This window comes from Lissotriton vulgaris, chromosome 4_1, assembly GCF_964263255.1.
Source record: "Lissotriton vulgaris chromosome 4_1, aLisVul1.2, whole genome shotgun sequence".
NCBI classification, from domain to species: domain Eukaryota; kingdom Metazoa; phylum Chordata; class Amphibia; order Caudata; family Salamandridae; genus Lissotriton; species Lissotriton vulgaris.
The window spans coordinates 2,050,430,270-2,050,450,051 of NC_141691.1; the positions used below are offsets into that span (position 1 = coordinate 2,050,430,270).

The window sequence follows — 19,782 nt, forward strand, 5'->3', positions numbered from 1 at the left end:
AACATGTCCTCTTGATCTATTGACTTTGAAGACTGCTTTCCTGGTTGCCTTCACCTCCACTAGGTACGTGAGTGAGCTCCAGGCTCTTTCCTGTAAGCCTCCTTTTCTGTCTGTTCATTCGGACATTCCTTCCTTCTTGCTGAAGGTTGTTACTGCCTTCCACATCGGACAAACTATCACCTTGCCCACTTTCTTTCTGCCTCCGCACCCTTCCAGAGAGGAAGAGAGGCTCCACCGTCTGGACCCAAAATGTACGCTCTCATTTTACCTGAATTGCACACAACAGTTCCAGGTGGATGACCAGCTCTTTGTTGGCTATGTAGGCGCCAAGAAAGGTCGGGCTGTACACAAGAGGACTATCTCCTGCTGGGTCGTCTTGTGTATCAAAGCCTGTTATTCTCTACCTAAACGGGAACCGCCGGTGGGGTTGGCCACCCCTGCTTCTGCATTGGGACGTGGTGTCCCCCTGCAAGACATCTGTCAGGCAGCCACTTGGGCCTCGCTGCACATTTTCACTAAGCATTATTGCCTTGACAGTCCAGTCCGAAGAGACCGCTTCTTTGGCCGTTCTGTTCTCCATGACTTTCTGGTGTGATCTTTGTTCGCAGACCCACCACCGGGGTTGGTATTGTTGGGGTATCTATTCTAAGGTAAGGAATCTATCACTAATGTGTTTATTTCAGATGAACAAGTTACTTACTTCAGTAACGATATATCTGTAAGAAACATTAGTTATTCGTTACCGCCCCACCCATCCTCCCCGTTCTGTGAACTGATTTCTAGGGCCCGAGTTTCAATACACCAGTGGTCAGTATCTTGCATAGCTCTGCGTTCCTGGCGCGGAAAGTTGTGTACAGAACTGACATCAGTGCGCGTGGGCGCGTCTAAGTAGCTCCAGTGCCGGCATCTCAGCGACTACGACACCAGCGATGTACGCAGAGCCGCACTACGACGCCTACCGGCGCGCAGGGGTACTGCTGATGAAAACTTTCCGGTTCCAGTCTGTCGCCTGGGGGTAATTCTAAGGTAAGGAATCTATCACTAACAAATGTTTATTAACGATATATCGTTACTGAAGGTAACTAACTTGTTTGTTTGTGGATTTACAGATATTCTCTCTGATACAGGAATATGGTTACAGGTAAGTAACTTTTCTTCATCAATAACCTACTGATTTTAGATACTCTAATGATGATATATATGGATAGCATCTATGTTAGTCTGCATGTTAATAAGTGTTTTTCACATTCTTTTGCATTCCAGGCATGCAAGTTTGCCCTAAGGATGTGTGGCCCTAACATGGGATGTGAAGGTCTTTCAGACATGTTTAAGAACCATCTGCATGAGGATAGAGGCCTGCACTATGGAGAGTTCTTGAATGACGTCTGCAAAAATCTTGTAAGGGCAGATCCAGACATCTAAAAAAAGTTTGTAATAGGAATAAGTAGGGTGGTTAAATGACTGAGGTACATTGCCTGTACGTCAATTATTATTTCTGAAATTGGTGTATCACCATTTTGTACAATATATGACATAAAGAGAGCAGGGATTGAGCCAAAAGCATAGAATGATGACCTGAATTGTCTGAACTGTAAATATGATAAAATAATATGCATTTAAATATACACCTCCCATTGCCCACAATGATATTAAATGCCAATTGTTTTCCTTAGAGGCCAGAGGGGCATGCATTATAGTCATGTGTTTCAGGTGGTGTCATGCTTTTTTAATACCCACTTTGACAGTGCAACTGTTGTGTGGGTGCTGAGATAATGATTCAACATTGTGTGATTTAGCCTAGTGCAGAACACAGCCTTGAAATATGTCTGTTGCAGGTACCAGTTGGTCAATGTGACTAACATGAACCCATGGTTTGACCGTACTGTATTATATGTCTTGTTGTGTATCTCCAGTGTTTTTCTTTATTATTAATGTTCTGTCTACTGCTTCATTGGACTAGCAGCTAGCTCAGTGCTGTATAACTTAAGATAAATAAGTGGGCTCATTTTTTTACAAAAGAAACCTGAATGTATTCTTGGGTCTCCTTGACGCTCTTGACAAATGGACTGCCCTGGAGTGCATCCTTTTGACATCTCTCCTAAGCCTGCATATTTGAGTGCTCATTTCTGGAAACAGAGCCACGAATTAGTATTTTTAGCCTTATATAACTATGGCAATATTGTCAACACATAAAAATTAGTAAAGAGCAACTTTACACATAGATCTATTTTTGTACGGTTATAAATGTACAGATGATAGAGGGACATTGGCAGGGTGATCTATTGATATGGGCAGATCTGCACAAAGCTTTGGCAATTTACTTAATCAGTGTAGGAGGCTGGCTTAGTATATGGTGCACACTTGCACTAATCCAGGCAACCCTTATGGTGACTGTAGTGTTCTTTGATAACTATAGAATGCTCTCAAAGTGGGAGCTGTGAGAGCAGCTTGCAGGCTTATCTTGATCTAGTGGTAAGCAGCTTGTTTTACCACTTTCATCTGTAGTATCGATTAGATGAAAGGTAACCACGCAGGGTTTAGCAAAAAGAAGTCAATTTATTACAACACAATCTCACTATAACATTGGTATATCTCCGACCCGTAGATATCAACACAATACACTAGAATATTTCCAAAGCAATCAGGTAAGTATTACAAAATACAGTGGTCTCCAGGGGGAAGACCAAACCATATATTAAGAAAGTGGAATGTAAAGGAGAACATGACTTGGACCACAAGACACAGAGGAGCTGGAATCACAAAGAACCCCCCAAGGTAAGTACCCAGGAACCCCACAGAGTCTGTGTGCAGAGTGGGAACCTGGTAAATGTGCCCAGGTGGAAGCTGAAGAGGGGAAACAAGTCTGCCTGTCACCATGGTGACACTGGTCCCTGTTTCCCTAGAGGCTACAGCTTCTTGACCAATTATAAAAGGCTCCTGTCTGTACATGCCCAAGGTATTCAGACTTACAGTAAAGGTGGCACGGCCCATGCCACCATCACTGACCAAGGTAGCCTGAGTGGGGGTTCTGACAAGGCCAGAACCCACGTCAGTACCCCAGGAGAACCCAAAACACTACTTCTATCCGTGTTACTGCTAGAGGCCCTAAGGGTTTTTGTAGTAGTAGTATTGCTAGCCTTAGGGCAATTGGCATACTTTGCCTTATGGCCTTTCTCTTTACAGAGATAGCACCAAGGTTTCTTGTTAGAGGAAGAGGATTGGGTCCCACCCCCAGAGGAAGAGTTTTGGGGACCTTCAGGGGACTCTTTCTGTTCTTTAGAGTTTCTCCACCTTTCTCTTGGGCCTTAAAAAAATACGCTTCTTCTTGTCACCACCACCGTGAGACTTTTGTTTCACCCTGGTACAAACCCATTTGTCTGCCTTCTTTACTAATTCTTGGAGAGAGGTGAGATCTGAGTCTACCAGGTACTGGTACAGTAGCTGATTTTGCAAATGAATAAGGATGTGCTCCCTCGCTAGTCCTTGATAATCATGCACATTACTTCCATGAAGCCAGCCTTCCAGAACCTTAATAGCACTATCAACAAAATCCACCCAGTCTTCAGTGTGTGCCTTCTGTGTGTCTCTAAATGTAAACCTGTATTGCTCAGTGGTTAAACCAAACCCATCAGTGAGGATATTCTTCAAGACTGTGTAATTATCTGCATCTTCCTTACTGTGTGAAGTCTGTGTCTACTTTTGTTAGCAAAGGAGAGCCACGGTATAGCTGGCCGCTGCCTCTGAGGGACCTTCTGAACTTTACAGGCCATCTCTAATCAGTTGTCCATTTATGGATGCCATCCTCCTCCTGGTAAGGAGGGACCATTCTGCTCAAGTTCCAACTGTAAAAGGAGTGTTCCCTAACCCTATGTTCACTAGTGGTGCCACCATGGGATCCTAATCCCAAATTCTTCCTAGCCCTCTGAACTTCCAGGGTCTCCTTATCCAGGGCCATCTGTTCCTTCTTGATCCTGAGATTGGCTCTCTCAAACCAGAGCAGATGGTATTCCCTTTCTAAGGAGTCCTCTCTCTGGCTGGAGATGGATGTCCCTCTGGATTGATTAGAGGAGGTTGAATTTACAGAGGAGGTTCTAGACCTCCCATGGACTCTTTGCTCCCTCCCAGGAGGAATAAAAGGGGACCTACCTCTTGGGCCACCCTCTGTGTCGCTAGAACTATTCACTGGGGTATTAGAGTTCATCAGTGAGTGATCATCAGCGCCCCCGCCCACCCCAGCACACTAAGTCCTGTGTGAGAGGTGGTTCCACCTCCCTGTGACAGGAAACCTAGTGTTCTACCTTCCCCTGCAGCAGGAGGGCAGAATCGTGTCTGTGGTCAGCAGCAGCACTAGCTTGTATGCACATACTGAAAGGTTGTTTCCAGGAGATCAGGGGGTCCCCTAAGGGCCATCAAGAAACCAAGAAAGGGGAGTGAAGAGGTAATGCTCATAAGAGCAATGGAGGTGGGTGCGTCCTCCTCTAGTCAATGTATAGAAAACATAAGGATCCACTCTTAGATTGATGCTTAACCGTGTCCTCCGAGACTACATGTGTTTTCTACAGTGGTGGAAAACGCACAGTTTTGTTAAAATACCCCTCACACACCAAAAGGGACCTTGGTGTCATACTTCACCATAGGGGGTACTATTTCTGCAAAAACCAGACTGTGCCGTGTAGGAGTGTGAGTTGATGGGTCAGGAGTGAATGATTGAGTGAATTAAAAAATACCTGGCTCTCTGGACTAAAAAACTTTAATATTCCTTTGGGCTGGTATTGTTAAAAGTGAGGAAAAAGGGTTGGAGGTATATTGCCTCAAAGAGCAGTCGCAACCTATGTCTGTCAACATGTTTCGAAGCCCTCACCTGGCTTCTGCTTCAGGACCAAGAGGATCCCTTCTACACTCACTATATAATATGGAGCGATGTCAATAAGGTATCTAAAAAATAGGGGTTGCTAAAAAAGTAGTGTATATACATGTAGTTATTACTACATGGTGAGCATGCCAAATAACCATGCACAGTATACAATACCTAAATAGGTATACTACTTTGTAATTTGATCCCTAATGAGATAATGCCCCATGAGTGAACGGGCCTCGGGGAGTAAGTGTGACTATAGGCACACTTCCCACCCGTTTTAAGGCTCCTTATTATATAGCTCAAAGGAATATTAACGTTTTTTTAGTCCACAGAGCCAGGTAATTTTTGATTCACTCTCTCATTCACTCCTGACCCTTCCACTCACACTCCTACATGACACATAGTCTTGTTTTTTTTAGAAATAGTGCTCCCAAGTAGTCGTAGGTCGTAGCACGCCCTGTCCTGCAGCGGGATGGGAAGACCCCTATGATGAAGTATGACATCAAGGGCCCTTTTGGTGTGTGAGGGGTATTTTAACAAAAGGGTGAGTTTTCCGCCACTGCAGGAAACGTGCGTAGTCTGGAAGGACACGGTTAAATACCAATCTGAGGGTGGATCCTTATGTTTTCTATACAGTCTCCTAAGGGCCCCAAGTACAAGGGGGACACCCTTGGGGGACCCTCCTCTACTGTTGGTAACAGCTTTACAGGTTCTGACAGCAAGCTAGTGCTGATGTGGCCAAAGTCATGATTCTGCCCTCCTGCTGCTGAACCAAGCTGGAGCAGGGGAAGGTAGAACAATTGGTTTCCCGTCACAGGGAGGTGTGACCACCTCCCGGACAGGACTTAGTGTATTGGGTTGGGGTGAGGGTGCTTTCCAGCGCCACCAGACTGCTTTCAAGGGCACATTGGGTGCCCTCTTCAATACCTCAGTTTTAGCAAGTTCAGGGAGCCCTTTGCTCATGCTCCGGTGCAAAACTGGACAAAGGCCATGGGATTATCCTCCCCTTTGTCCAGCCTTTCTCTGGAAGGGATGCCAGAGTCATTCCAACCCTTTCCCTAGGGTACTTAAGGACTTACCTGTGGGTGGTTCCTTACATTCGCCATGGGACAAGAATCAAGCCTGAAACCACGTCACTCACAGACTGTTTGGACACTTGGACTTAGCTAGACTTCGCCTGGCACCGAGACTGCATCAAGGAAGACTCCTGCTGCTCTTGGTCGAACCGTTCTGTGAGTCATCTTCATCGTGTGTGTCTGTGCTTCTTCCAGGATCTTCAACGGACCTGTGGGCTTTAAGGAAACTGGAAGTAATCTCCCTTGGAGGGAAGGAGTCACTCCCCTGCATCTGAAAGCACTGCAACAAAGCTGACCGTCTGCTGCTCCTGATGTCCCATGGACTTTGAAAGGCTCATCAACACAGGCTGTGGTTCTGCAACTTCCTCGAGGCCTGATCTGTCCTCACTGCAATTTTGAGGCCAGTATCCCTTGTCGGAACCGCTGGGACTGAACCCTTATGCAACATGTCAACTTACCAATGCCAAGGCTTCATTGCTCTGTACTCCAGAGATCTTCGGGTTACAAGAAGCTCAATCCTCCAGCATTTCTTTCTGCTAAGTACAGCGTCCTCACCGCATCCTCTGCACCATGGGCCTTCCTTCTAGGTGAACTTAGTGGGCTCGACTGCTTGCTCAGAGCCTGCTCTGACTCTCCTGCTTGTGGTGAGTCACTTGGACCTTCTTCGTTCTCCACACCAGTTGTGGCTACCAAGGCTTGGTATTCCCACCGAACAGCTACACCCTGGTCACCAACATCCGACGTGGGACAGCTCATGCACAGCTCTTGGTCTTCCTCGGCATTGCCTGGTCTTTCGCGGGGACAAGGACGCAGTCAACTCAAATGAACCGCCGACATCGGTGAACATTGCTCTTCGTTGCCTCCTGGTCACTCCTGAGTCGGATAGACTCAGGAGCTTGCAGGTTATTTACTTCCAGAATCCACCCTTCAATTCCACCGGGCTTCTTCACCTTCTTCTCTAGAGGCACTTTTCTCCAATTCTTCCATTGTCATCTACTGAGGTTTCCCACTTCTCTTCATCCCTATGCACCTGGCTTCCCTGGTGAAGGTAACCTGGTCTCCGGGGTATACACGGGTGGGGTGGTTCTCCAACCTTCAGTCCTCCAAGGGAATTCTTCAGGGTCCTCTGGGAAGGGTCCTTCTGCAAAACCAGAACCAAGACTTCTCCATTGACTTCTACTGGGCATGCAGCTTTGTTCCTACTCGGCACACAGAATCAGTGGGGTTCCTAGATACTTACCTTGGGTGGTTTCTTGTGTCTCCGGCTCCTCTGTGTGTTCTGCGCTGAGTTCGTCCCCTCCTGCAGTTTGCATTCAACTTTCTTAATATATGGTTTGATCTCCGCCTGGAGACCACTGTATGTTTTGCTACTCACCATATTATTATTTTCGTTTTGATGTGCATTGTGTTGATATCGTGGGTAGGATATATACCAAAGTGTTAGTGAGTGCTATGTAATAAATAGAAGTATTTTTATATACACACTGTGTGGTTCTCTTTCATTTAACTTGCATCCTAAGGTTAAACTGGTAAAACAAGCTGCTTAGCACTCCTTGAAGATAAGCCTTAAGACTGCTCTCCAGGGGAGGAGCCAAGATGGCGACTGGTGAAGACGTGTAGGCTCCCGGCTCCGTCTACTACCTTTCCTCCGCACCACTATCCTGACTCCTATCCTGATTATTTCGACAGCGGAAAGGTGCGCTACGCTGTGGTGACTTGACTCATCTTTCCCGGACCCCTCAGCTCACCCGGCAGCCGGAGATACGCGATACACGGATTTGAGCCCTGGCCCCAGAACCACGCCGCTGACCGTCCCCGAGTCTGGGAGGCTGAGGGGCGGCCGTTTCAACCGCGATCCACCGACTTTGGAAGGGTGGATTCTCCCCCCGAGTTGAGCTCCTGGCTGGGCTGCCCGCATTGGAACGCTGCGATCGGAGCCCTATGGACTGATTGCCCCACAAGACGCCTCGCCAGCAACGCGGCTTTGTCTGCGGCGGGTGGCGAGAGATAAGGAGTGCACGGCCATGATTGTGGAGCGTTGGATGTTTACTACCCTGTCTCGGCTCGGCGGCTTGTGGCGCTGCAGTTCCCATCCTCTACAGCCCGACCTTCACTATTTCTCGGGCTTGGAGCCCTGTGCTGCTGACTGTTCGTGTAACATTTGAATTACAGCTTACTTTGTGTCTCGCACATCGGAATGGGGTCTACCGCCTCAGAGACTTGGGGGGTGCGCACATCCCTGTCTGCGGACTGCGTCCCCCGACGAGCACTGGGGGCCAGTCTGCTCGCTCCTTTTCGAGATCACGAACACGGAAGGCTCCAACCGCCGCTCTCCTACAAGACTATCCTGATTGCCCTGTCTGATTTTAGAACGGAGATGCGTGCGAGCTTTGAAGCGCTGGGTGATTGCATTGATAAAATGGCGGCTGATGTGCGCGGAGATCGTGCTGTGGAGGACCAACTCAATCTGGCTTTCTCTTCGGCCGAACCGACGGGGGATGCAGTGCCTTCCATCTCTGACAGTGAAGTTGTGATTGTCTCTGCCTCTACGGATGCCTGCCACGGGCCGGGAAGTGTTTTTGCCTGTGCTACTTTGTTTCCCTTGTCTCCGGGACTTGTCGATCTGCCGCCTGCAACAGTGTTACTGCCTCATGCCCGTGTCTTACAGCAGCTGGCCCCCACGGTGGATTTCCCATTGCTGCCTTCACCCTGCGCCCCGGAAACCCCATGTTTCCCAGATGTGAGGAAATATAATTTTCGATCGAGTAGTGTTCCCCAGCGAGTACCCCACCGTCTCCATGTACTAGCTTGCAGTGCATGTGATTTCCCTCCTGTGTCTGCTACGAAGACGCAAATACATTTGCGTCCATCTTTAACATGTCCTCTTTCAGATCCGCCATGAACGGATTGAATATTCAGTTCCTATATATACCGTGCCACCGTCTTTTTGTGGTACACTTTACACGTTTTTCAGCTCTGGCGAAAGTAGGCCCTGATTCTGCCATGAAACCTTTTTTCCTGTTTCCCGACTCTAAGGGCCTCAACCCAGGCTGCCTCTGTACCAGTTACCCCTGCCTTACTCCTTGCGCGGCTCCAGCCCAGCCTTCTGCCTGCCAAGACTGTATTCAACCTTCGAATTATCTGCTCCACTCCTCGAAAATACATTCCTGTCTCGTAGCTCAAGTAAACATCCTCCCAGCTGCAGGAGCATGGGCCCGGTCTTTCTGTCTCTGTGCAAGTAACTCATAGACTCCGTTGCCATGGTAGGCCCATGCCCCCTCACCCCGCATGCCGATACGTAGACACGTATACACGCAGACAGTATAGAGTAGTCTCTGCCCGAGAGACCTTCCTTCCAGACACTACAGTTCTTAAAACATACGATATTAGATACGATATTGGGATCAGGTTGATCTGACATCCTAGACTTATGTCTACACTTGTAGTGCTAAGTGTCAAGCCCCCTTCACCCTCCAGTTACACGTCAGATTCACGTCAATCTGCTGCGCGCGCATCTGTGTCATGATTTTCTGCTGACATTGCAAGATTCTCCTATGTATCCACCCATTTTGTGACCTCATGATTAATGACGTCTCTAGTACACGCCTTCATGCACGCCTATTGTACCGCCTTTATTATGACGTATTTATGTTTTATCTCCTTTCTTCCAGCTGTTACGCCTACTGCCTATTCGCTTAATGTAATGCATTGACTATATATATGTACTTCTGTAAATAATATGTTGTCTGTCTGCCCCTTCCCGAACCCGTGTGGTGACGGAATGGTTATGCCACCTTGGCTCGAGCCAATAACCCAATTCCTTTTACAGGAATAAAACCCTTTTGAGTTAACCTCAATATCCCGGATTTTGCCTCTTATTTTTCTGAGTTATTCTTATTGATTATTGATTATAAATTATGCATAGGTAATCGATTTTACCACAGTTTTGGCGCCCGAACAGGGACTCCTCCCCCACCCCACGCGCCGGAGGTGCGTTGCAGGCCTAGCCCCCTGCCACAGCCGGACGGACAACTACGCGTATCCGCAGGATTTCCTGTATCTCCCTCAGGCCAACGGAGGTGACTGAGGCTGCGATCGACACCCAGACGAGGCGGTGAGGAGTGCGGAGGATCCCGACCTGAGCCTAGCTGAGAGAGCAAGATCCGAGGTATACGAAGGCCCACCAGATTCCGAAGTTCCGAAGTATCTACGTCGCGAGTCGAGTCCGAATCCAGTCCGAGCCCAGTCCAGTCCAGGGTTTCCGAGGCCTTCTGTTTTCGTGCTTCCCGGTGAGTACCGTTGCTAGGGACGCATCCTGACGTGCGCATTAGTTTGTGCCGGTCAAGACAGGTTCGGGTACACGAGCCTGGTCTGCACTGTTTAGCAGTGTATCTATACTGTTTAGCAGTATATCTAGTTTGCATCTGTAAGAGGTGTATCCGTGCCGTTTAGCGGTACATCCTGTTTCACGTGATTGGTAGGTTTTCAATGTAATTAATAAATGTATTGATGTCGTGGTATGAGTGAATGTACGATCTTCATTATTGTGCTTATACGTGTTTTATGTATAGTGTGTTCATATCTAAGTAAGAACCAAGTGGCCAGATTTCAGAATGCCGTTGTTTTCCAAACTAAGACAAATAAAAACCCGTAAAGGGGTTCTAGAAGAAGCTGTTCCCATTCCACCTAGGGACACTCCAGGGTACTTTATGTACCATAAGCACGGCCTAGATGCCGTTTTGTTTCTTGACTTATGGGTGGATTACACTAAAGAACTGTCAGAGAATCAGAGATGGCCCGCTGCTGGGACATGGGATGCAGAATGCATCATGAGAGTAGAAGAAGCATTGTGGAAAAAGAAAGCCAGACAGTCACAGAAGGATGCCATCGAGTTATGGCGTAAAGAATCGCATAGGCGTACCGAAAAAGCTCACAGATTAGAAGAAAAGAGTAAGGAAGAGTCTGACAAGACCCAAGAGAACGCATTAGTTGAGGAAGGTATCAGAGTAAAGTTAGAACAAGTAGACAGACAGCGAAATACACTGATGAATGGCATGTTCCCCATCCTGTCCAAGGGCTTGCCAAAGGCCTCTCCGGAAGTACCGAAGGACCTACCACCCCCATTGCTCCCGACTAAAACGCACCAGAAGACAGCAAAGGACATTTTCCTCTCCTCCTATTTAGACGATGTAGCTCCCGCATACGTTAATGCCGCATTGCCACAAGTGCCTGCGCCTGATGGTCAGGACAATTATGCTCTTCCTCCCCGACAAGCTACTCCCCCGATTCCTCCTGGTCTTCCAGCACTCCTTCCACCTCTTACTGTACCTACTTCCCTTGATACGAACCCGACTAACCCCTTCGGAGCCGGCGCCTCAGGAGGTGCGTCCGGAGGAGCGATAGGTTTCCAGACCCCACCAGCTGCCCATCGCATGAGTTTCAGAGAAATAGCGCAACAGCGTACACCTAGAACAGATATTACAATTCTTGGAGATCGTCTTGCAGACTGCAGATATGATCCTGTACCCGGTAGAAAGAATGACGAGAGAATGTTACTCGCGTCAATACGTTTACGGCGAGTCACGAACTTCCTAATGACGTTACCTGGAATGACGGAGCACCTAGATAGAATATATCAGTTTGTTCAGACAGGAGTAGGGCCTGACAGTATTAAGGAGGCCATGACCTACCAGAAAGTGGATACTAAAGCCAAGATATTGCGGTTTCTTATAAACTGCTTCATTAGAGAAGTGGATAGGCCGGGTATGAACCCGGAAGACGTAAAAGCACTCCACAGATGGGGTCAGAATATAACAGATGGACAGCATGACAAAGAGGCCTGTATAGATAATATGTACCGAAGAATCAGAACTGCAATTAATAAGATGCATGAGAGAAGACAGCCCGTACCGGAAGTAGATTCCGACAAACATGAGTCCTCAGAGGAGGAGCCAGAGGAGGGAGCCGAGACACCGGAACACTCACAGTTGCCGGTCAGGGAAATGATAGCTTACGTAGGTAAAGGAAGACCGTTTAATAACTCGATGCGCCCAGTGCGCCCAGAAAGTAAAAGGATATATCAGGAAGCCATGTGTAATCCTAGAACACCCGAACACTTGTTCCAAGCTACTGACAGAATACTTCAAGAACGAATGGGGTACCATGTACTCGATTCTATGGATGAACAAGAATTAGCCAGGTCAGCCGTACAATGGGCTGACAGCTCTGAGAAATATGGTGATGATGCGTTAGCACATACGTTCTTGAACTTGACACCGAGTGATCAGCGTTTAGCTGGTATGTACATGATACAACATCTGCTCTTATTGTATAAAAGCCAACGTTCTGATCCAGGTCCCCTGCCTGACATACTAATAGAACTAGTCACGAACAGATGGAAAGGTCGAAGTACTGATCTAATTAAAGCAATACTAGAACACCGCCACAAGTATAGTACGTTCTTATGTCCACATGTCAATTCTGCACCCGTTATGGAACGAAAAACCATGCATTATATGGATAGACAGAATCCGTTGCGAGAAGTGCACCCCGTACAGAATGCAGACCACACGCTTAGACGTGTATTCGTGTATACACCTGTAACTAAAATTGAATTGTTGGAAATGAAGAAATTAGTACCCAGTCACGATAAAGACCCTGCAGGTTTTCACCGCGAAATAAAGGATATGTTATTAATGGGTGATTATACTTATCCCGACCTCATGAAAATACTGAAAGTACTACTACCTCCAGGCATATACGAGAAACTCAAGGAACAAGAGTGGGAGGTGGGAGACGCAAAGATAGATTGGGCTGCATTACAAAATGAAGAAGATACTCGAGTGCCAGGCCTAGGGCTTGGAGACAAAGTTAAAATGTTACCAGGTTTATTAGTACAAGTGTTGCCACGTTTATTGAGTACGAAAAAGGAAGATTGGGGTGCTATTTCAGCATGCAAACAGAAACCTGATGAAGACACTAGTGATTTCTATACACGATTCGAGAAATGTTTTGGTATTAATAGCGGTCTGAAAGCAAGTAGCGAGTCATATCCACATCTTTTTGTAACGAAATTAGTCGAGAATTCCTTGCCCCAGGTCAAGAATAGAGTACTGAAAGTAGAAAGTACTTGGCAAGCTAATACTCCTTCACAAATGTTACAAATGTTACAGTACCACCAGAATAGACTTAGAGAAGAACAAGAACATGAACAAAGACGTATGAAGGATACAAAAATGAAAATGTTAGTTGCTCAGTCGGTTCCTGCCGACGGTCAGAAAAAGGGTGCGACCCATCCCAGTAATTCAACAGTTCCTGTCAAGGGTGTATGTAATTATTGCAAACAGCCAGGTCATTATATAAACGATTGTGCAGTTCTGAAACACAATATCGCCACGGGTAAGACTAAAGAGAGACCGCGTCCTCCTAGACAAGATCAGACCTCACAACAAGTACCCCAGAACATACAACATATTGCACCCATGCCAGCATCTACACCGACCGTAGCGATACCCCAACAACAGCCTATTACCGCAACACAAAACACAACACAGCAGATGTACCAGTATGCGCAGAACGATTACCCTGATTATCAGCGATACACATGAAACAGCCTAGAGAGGGAATTCCGCTTGCCTCTTATTGAAGTTCCTGTAGATCAAAATGGTCCTTATGTACATAGTCAAGTATTAGGGAAAGACAGAAAGTTTCTCATTGACACAGGGGCAAGCAGAACCACGATAAGTCACAATGAAGTACCAGGGGCACCCCTCTCAGGCTCACAGAACGTGTCCCTTGGGTTTTCAGGGAAACCCATTATTAATGAAGTATCACAACCCCTCCCTCTTGCAGTAGGTCCTCTGACACGGACTACAGATTTATTGCTCACGAAATCATGTCCAGAAAACCTGTTAGGTATAAAAACACTGAAGGCTCTAGGAGCTATTATATGCTGTTCTCCGGAGGGAGTACGATTGTTTTTGCGAGATTTCAAAGGCCATTATGTATTGAGAGATATGGATCCCCGGCTACAGAACGTCCCTGCACACTTGTGGGCCCAGGGCCCCACTGATGTAGGTTGCATGCACATTACCCCATATCGAGTCACACTCAAGGCAGGAGTGGTATTACCACGAATCCGACAATACAAGTTACCCCCAGACGCTGTAGTGGCTTTACTGAGAATCATTGACGAGCTCATTGCACAAGGAGTGGTTGTGGAAACCGACTCCAATGTGTGTAATTCTCCTATCATTCCTGTTCTTAAACGTACTGACCCAAATGCTCCACCTGTTTATCGATTAATTATTGATCTGCGCGAATTGAATAAATGTATTGTACCGCAGTACCCTGTGGTCCCAGATATCTCTTCATTATTGACTGCTATTGATTCAGAAGCGACGTTCTTTACTGTAATAGACCTCAAGAACGCCTTCTTCAGTGTCCCTATTGATCCAGAGAGCCAATATTTGTTCGGATTCAGTTTAAATGGACGATCTTTCAAATTTGCCCGTGCACCTCAAGGATTCACAGAAAGCCCCAGCATCTATAGTCAAGCATTGAAAAAGCAACTTGATTGTATCCACATGCCAGTTCACACTGCCCTGCTTCAATATGTCGATGATCTGCTGATCACCGCTCGAAGCGAACCCGAATGTGAAAACGCTTCACTGACTGTTTTGAACTTTCTGGCCGACAAGGGACACAAGGTGTCTCCTTCGAAGCTACAATTCTGTGTTCAGCAAGTTGTGTACCTGGGTCACTTGCTGTCCAAAGTGGGGAGACCGCTCACACCTGATCGCATTCAGTTAATTGCAAACATGTCACCACCCAGAACACAAAAGGAAGTGCGGGCTTTCATAGGCCTAACTTCATACTGCAGACAATGGATTCCCCAATATGCATTTCTAGCGAAACCACTCATTCAGTTAACGACACAGGAGGCAGCGACTTCGACTGTCCTCCCTTGGACTCAGGAACATACACAAGCTTTTGAAGACTTGAAGAAAGCCTTATGTCAAGCACCTGTCTTAGCAACACCATGTTACAGTAAGCCTTTTACACTTTTTGTCACAGAACGTGAGGGTACTGCCTTGTCAGTCCTCACTCAGGAACAAGCAGGTTCACACAAGCCTTGTGCTTACTTTTCTAGCACATTAGACCCAGTAGCCCAGGCCCTTCCGGCATGTTTGAAATCAGTTGCAGCAACAGCTTTAGCAATTAGACAGAGTGATGCTATTGTGTTAGGACATCCATTGACAGTACAGGTTCCACATTCTGTAGAAGTCCTTTTAAATCGAACTCAGACCCAACACCTGACCATAGCAAGATTGACAGGTTACGAACTGACATTGTTTCAACCACACATTGAAATCAGACGCTGCAGCACATTAAACCCTGCCACGTTATTGCCAGTAAATGGAGTAGATCCATTGGCACATGATTGTATTGAAGTTATTACTATCACAACAAAACCCAGACAAGACTTGACAGATGTTCCGTTACCAGATCCAGACCTGACACTTTATGTGGATGGTTCATGTATGAGAACAAGGACAGGTGAATTAGTGGCAGCCTATGCTGTCACGACAGATACTGAAGTTATTGAAACCAATTGTATTGACACTTTGTCAGCTCAAGCCGCAGAGCTTATTGCTCTGACACGAGCATGTATTCAAGCCCTAAATAAGAAAGTCAACATATATACTGATTCACGTTATGCATTCGGAGTCGTTCACGACTTCGGAGTCCTCTGGCGAGAGAGAGGTTACTTAACTTCTCATGGGGCCAACATCCAGCACGGTCCCCTTATTCAAGCCCTGTTAGATGCAATACATCTACCCACTGCAATCTCTATCATGAAATGTAAGGCACATACAAAGGTTACTGATATCATCTCCCAGGGTAACGACCTGGCAGACCGAACAGCAAAGCAAACTGCTCAGAACCGAACTCATGTAATTGATCAGACACAATTAGTGTTACCATCGCACTGTATGACAGTCAGGGATCCCGCACATGATGTAATCGACATACAATCACATGCAACACCAGATGAGATTAAGGAATGGACTAAATTAGGAGGGATCCAAACAGACCAGGGTTGGATGACGAAGGGAAAATCTACATGGTTTCTCCCCGACTCTATGGTACAAGTCATCATTAACACGATACATAGTCCCGCACACCTAGGAGAGAGGGCAATGCTAGACAGTATTCAACACATATGGTCAAATAAAAACTTACGGGCAGCAGCCAAGCAGAAAGTGCGTACTTGCATGATTTGTGGTCAGTTCAATCCAGGTAAAAGCATTCCCGTAGAACAAGGTGGATTTCAGCCTCCCGATCATCCTTTTGAAATACTCCAGATGGATTATATCCAGATGGAACGCTGTCGAGGATTCAAGTATGTCCTCGTAGTCGTATGTGCTCTTTCCCGATGGATAGAAGCATACCCAGTTCCTGATTACACTGCTCCGACCACTGCCAAGCAGCTGGTTCGTGAATACTTCCCGCGGTATGGTTTGCCCCGTATCGTGTACTCAGATAATGGTCAGCCATTCTCATCCGAACTTGTGAAACACATTACACTTCTGTTAGGTTATCAGTGGAAGTTCCATTGTGTCCGGCATCCCGAGGCAGCAGGACTCGTGGAGCGCCATAATCAGACATTAAAGATCCGACTTTCCAAGATCTGTAGAGAGAAGGGTGTGGACTGGATAGTTGCCTTGCCGGTCGCCCTCTTCTATATGAGGATGGTGGTCCATTCCCGATCTGGGCTATCCCCGTACGAAGTGGTTTTTGGTAGACCACCGAATATGTGGGGGACGCCTATTCCACGAAAAATAACTGATGTTGATTGTCTTATGCTGACAGATTACCTTGCCTCCTTGATGTCTGCACTACAATCTTGTCGTTCACAGGTAGCTGCAGCCTTTCCCGACAACACCGAAGTGAAGCCCCACGAGGTGGTCCCGGGTGACTACGTGTTCACCCGCAACTTTGATCGGAGAAGTCCATTGGAGCCCCGCTGGCAAGCCCCGAAATTGGTCCTGCTTACGACGAGGACAGCTGTTAAACTAGAGGGCAGGAAGGGATGGCTGCATTCCAGCCACATCAAAAAATTTCACGGACTTCCTTCGGACTTGGTTTCTAAGCCCTGCCCTCCTACACAAACTGACTCGGACTCAAAACTCCCTTTGGTTGAGAAATCTGCTTCTGAAGAATACAGAACTAAGTTGCGATCTAGCAAGTCAGACAGTTTAATTGTTTAAGTCCTCCCCTAGGTGAATCGGTTAAATTAGTTTCTGACATGTATCCCCTAGATCGAGATAGAGAGAGAGATAGACAAAGACAACATAAAAGGAATGCATATTGTAAATCACTTCGCAGTCGCTGTATAGTGACACTACTTATCATGTTTTTCTTAAGTTTGCTGGTTATTACTGCTAGTGTTTTGTTACACATATATTACCCTATATTCAAGCGTGCACAATCTACTTATAATGTTACTGACGAACATTCATTTAGTGAATTACCCCCACACGAGTTATCCTATAGACTTGCGCTGCGCAACAACACTTTCATTAGTATGTTACATCACTCCCATCAGATTACCAATGCTACAAACTGTTGGATATGTGGTCGACTCCCTCCCTACCAAGAAAACAAGGGAGTTCTTCCCCTTTTTCCGTACCCGTTCACTCACAATGGCACATGTGGTGCATGGTTTAAAATGCTCAATGCCCTAGTTTCTGATGCTGCTATTTACGAAGGTAACTGGGTTTGGGGAAACCTGAACTCAGCCTTGCTTAAAGTATGTTACCCTGACAAGGAGGGACTCCCCGTTGGTACTGGAACTGATCTAGAAAATGAAGTATATGGACTAGATAATTACACAGTTACATTCATGATTTTATCTGTCGAATCTGAAGCTGCTCCTGTTCTACCTGCTATGGCAGTATTGCCAGTTACTGGTGAACTATGCGTTCGCAAGAATGGTTCCATACACTTAGGTCATAGTAAATGTACTACTGTGGTCGATTTCAGTGATCATGGTAGATCCACGTTTAGGGCTTTACGTCATTCCTATTTTGTTTGCGGCCATACTGCATATGTCCGTTTGCCTCTAGATTGGGATGGTACCTGTTACATTGCATTCCTTCTGCCACCTGTTTTCCTAGCCCCTCCTGACTATCATAGAAACACTAATCTGGTCAAGCATAGACTCCGAAGAGATCTCCCACTTGTCGATTATACTGAAACCACATGGGAACAATACACAGATTTCAACAAAGGTTTTTTCCCCTACCTAGGTACTGTTTCCAATAGTAAGCTAATCCGTAGATTAACCAGAACCCTCGAAGCAGTGGTGCTTGAGACCACTTCAGCCCTAGGTAACTTAACGGAGGAGCAGTCCGCTATGCGGGTTGTTGTTCTTCAAAATCGTCTCGTTATTGACGTCATCTTGGCAGATAGGGGTGGAGCTTGTAAGGTCATCGGGTCAAGTTGCTGTGTTTTCATCCCAAATAATGCGCCAACCGTGTACAAAGCTATTACACGTCTCCATAAAATTGCAAGTTTGATACATCAGACTCCAGGCACCTGGACTTGGTCCGGTTGGTTCTGGACAACGCTGTCAGCCTGGGGGTGGAAGATCCTATCCCTCCTGGGTATTGGCCTACTCGTAGTACTCAGTTGTTGCCTGTGTCTCCAATGTGGACCGGCAATTTGCGGCCTGTGTGCCACTTCATGTATTCCACGTCCAAGTTCCCATTCAAAACACGAGAAGCAAGAAGAGCAATTGATGTTAAGTGAACAGATTGATCAATTGATGAGAATTGATGTATCATGAAGGGTCCGTGGGGAACAAGGAGGGAATGAGGAAATATAATTTTCGATCGAGTAGTGTTCCCCAGCGAGTACCCCACCGTCTCCATGTACTAGCTTGCAGTGCATGTGATTTCCCTCCTGTGTCTGCTACGAAGACGCAAATACATTTGCGTCCATCTTTAACATGTCCTCTTTCAGATCCGCCATGAACGGATTGAATATTCAGTTCCTATATATACCGTGCCACCGTCTTTTTGTGGTACACTTTACACGTTTTTCAGCTCTGGCGAAAGTAGGCCCTGATTCTGCCATGAAACCTTTTTTCCTGTTTCCCGACTCTAAGGGCCTCAACCCAGGCTGCCTCTGTACCAGTTACCCCTGCCTTACTCCTTGCGCGGCTCCAGCCCAGCCTTCTGCCTGCCAAGACTGTATTCAACCTTCGAATTATCTGCTCCACTCCTCGAAAATACATTCCTGTCTCGTAGCTCAAGTAAACATCCTCCCAGCTGCAGGAGCATGGGCCCGGTCTTTCTGTCTCTGTGCAAGTAACTCATAGACTCCGTTGCCATGGTAGGCCCATGCCCCCTCACCCCGCATGCCGATACGTAGACACGTATACACGCAGACAGTATAGAGTAGTCTCTGCCCGAGAGACCTTCCTTCCAGACACTACAGTTCTTAAAACATACGATATTAGATACGATATTGGGATCAGGTTGATCTGACATCCTAGACTTATGTCTACACTTGTAGTGCTAAGTGTCAAGCCCCCTTCACCCTCCAGTTACACGTCAGATTCACGTCAATCTGCTGCGCGCGCATCTGTGTCATGATTTTCTGCTGACATTGCAAGATTCTCCTATGTATCCACCCATTTTGTGACCTCATGATTAATGACGTCTCTAGTACACGCCTTCATGCACGCCTATTGTACCGCCTTTATTATGACGTATTTATGTTTTATCTCCTTTCTTCCAGCTGTTACGCCTACTGCCTATTCGCTTAATGTAATGCATT

At 46.7% G+C, this 19,782-nt stretch overlaps 1 protein-coding gene across 2 annotated transcripts in view; it reads left to right on the top strand.

Annotated features, from left to right (window-relative positions):
• The window catches only part of MROH1 (maestro heat like repeat family member 1), a 2,204,128-nt gene that overhangs the window by 2,112,202 nt on the left and 72,144 nt on the right, over positions 1-19,782 (top strand). For both annotated transcript variants that reach the window (XM_086966435.1, XM_086966436.1), the window contains exon 40: positions 1,264-1,398. In XM_086966435.1, the coding sequence (XP_086822561.1) occupies positions 1,264-1,398 (135 nt within the window). The remainder of the gene's footprint in view (positions 1-1,263; positions 1,399-19,782) is intronic.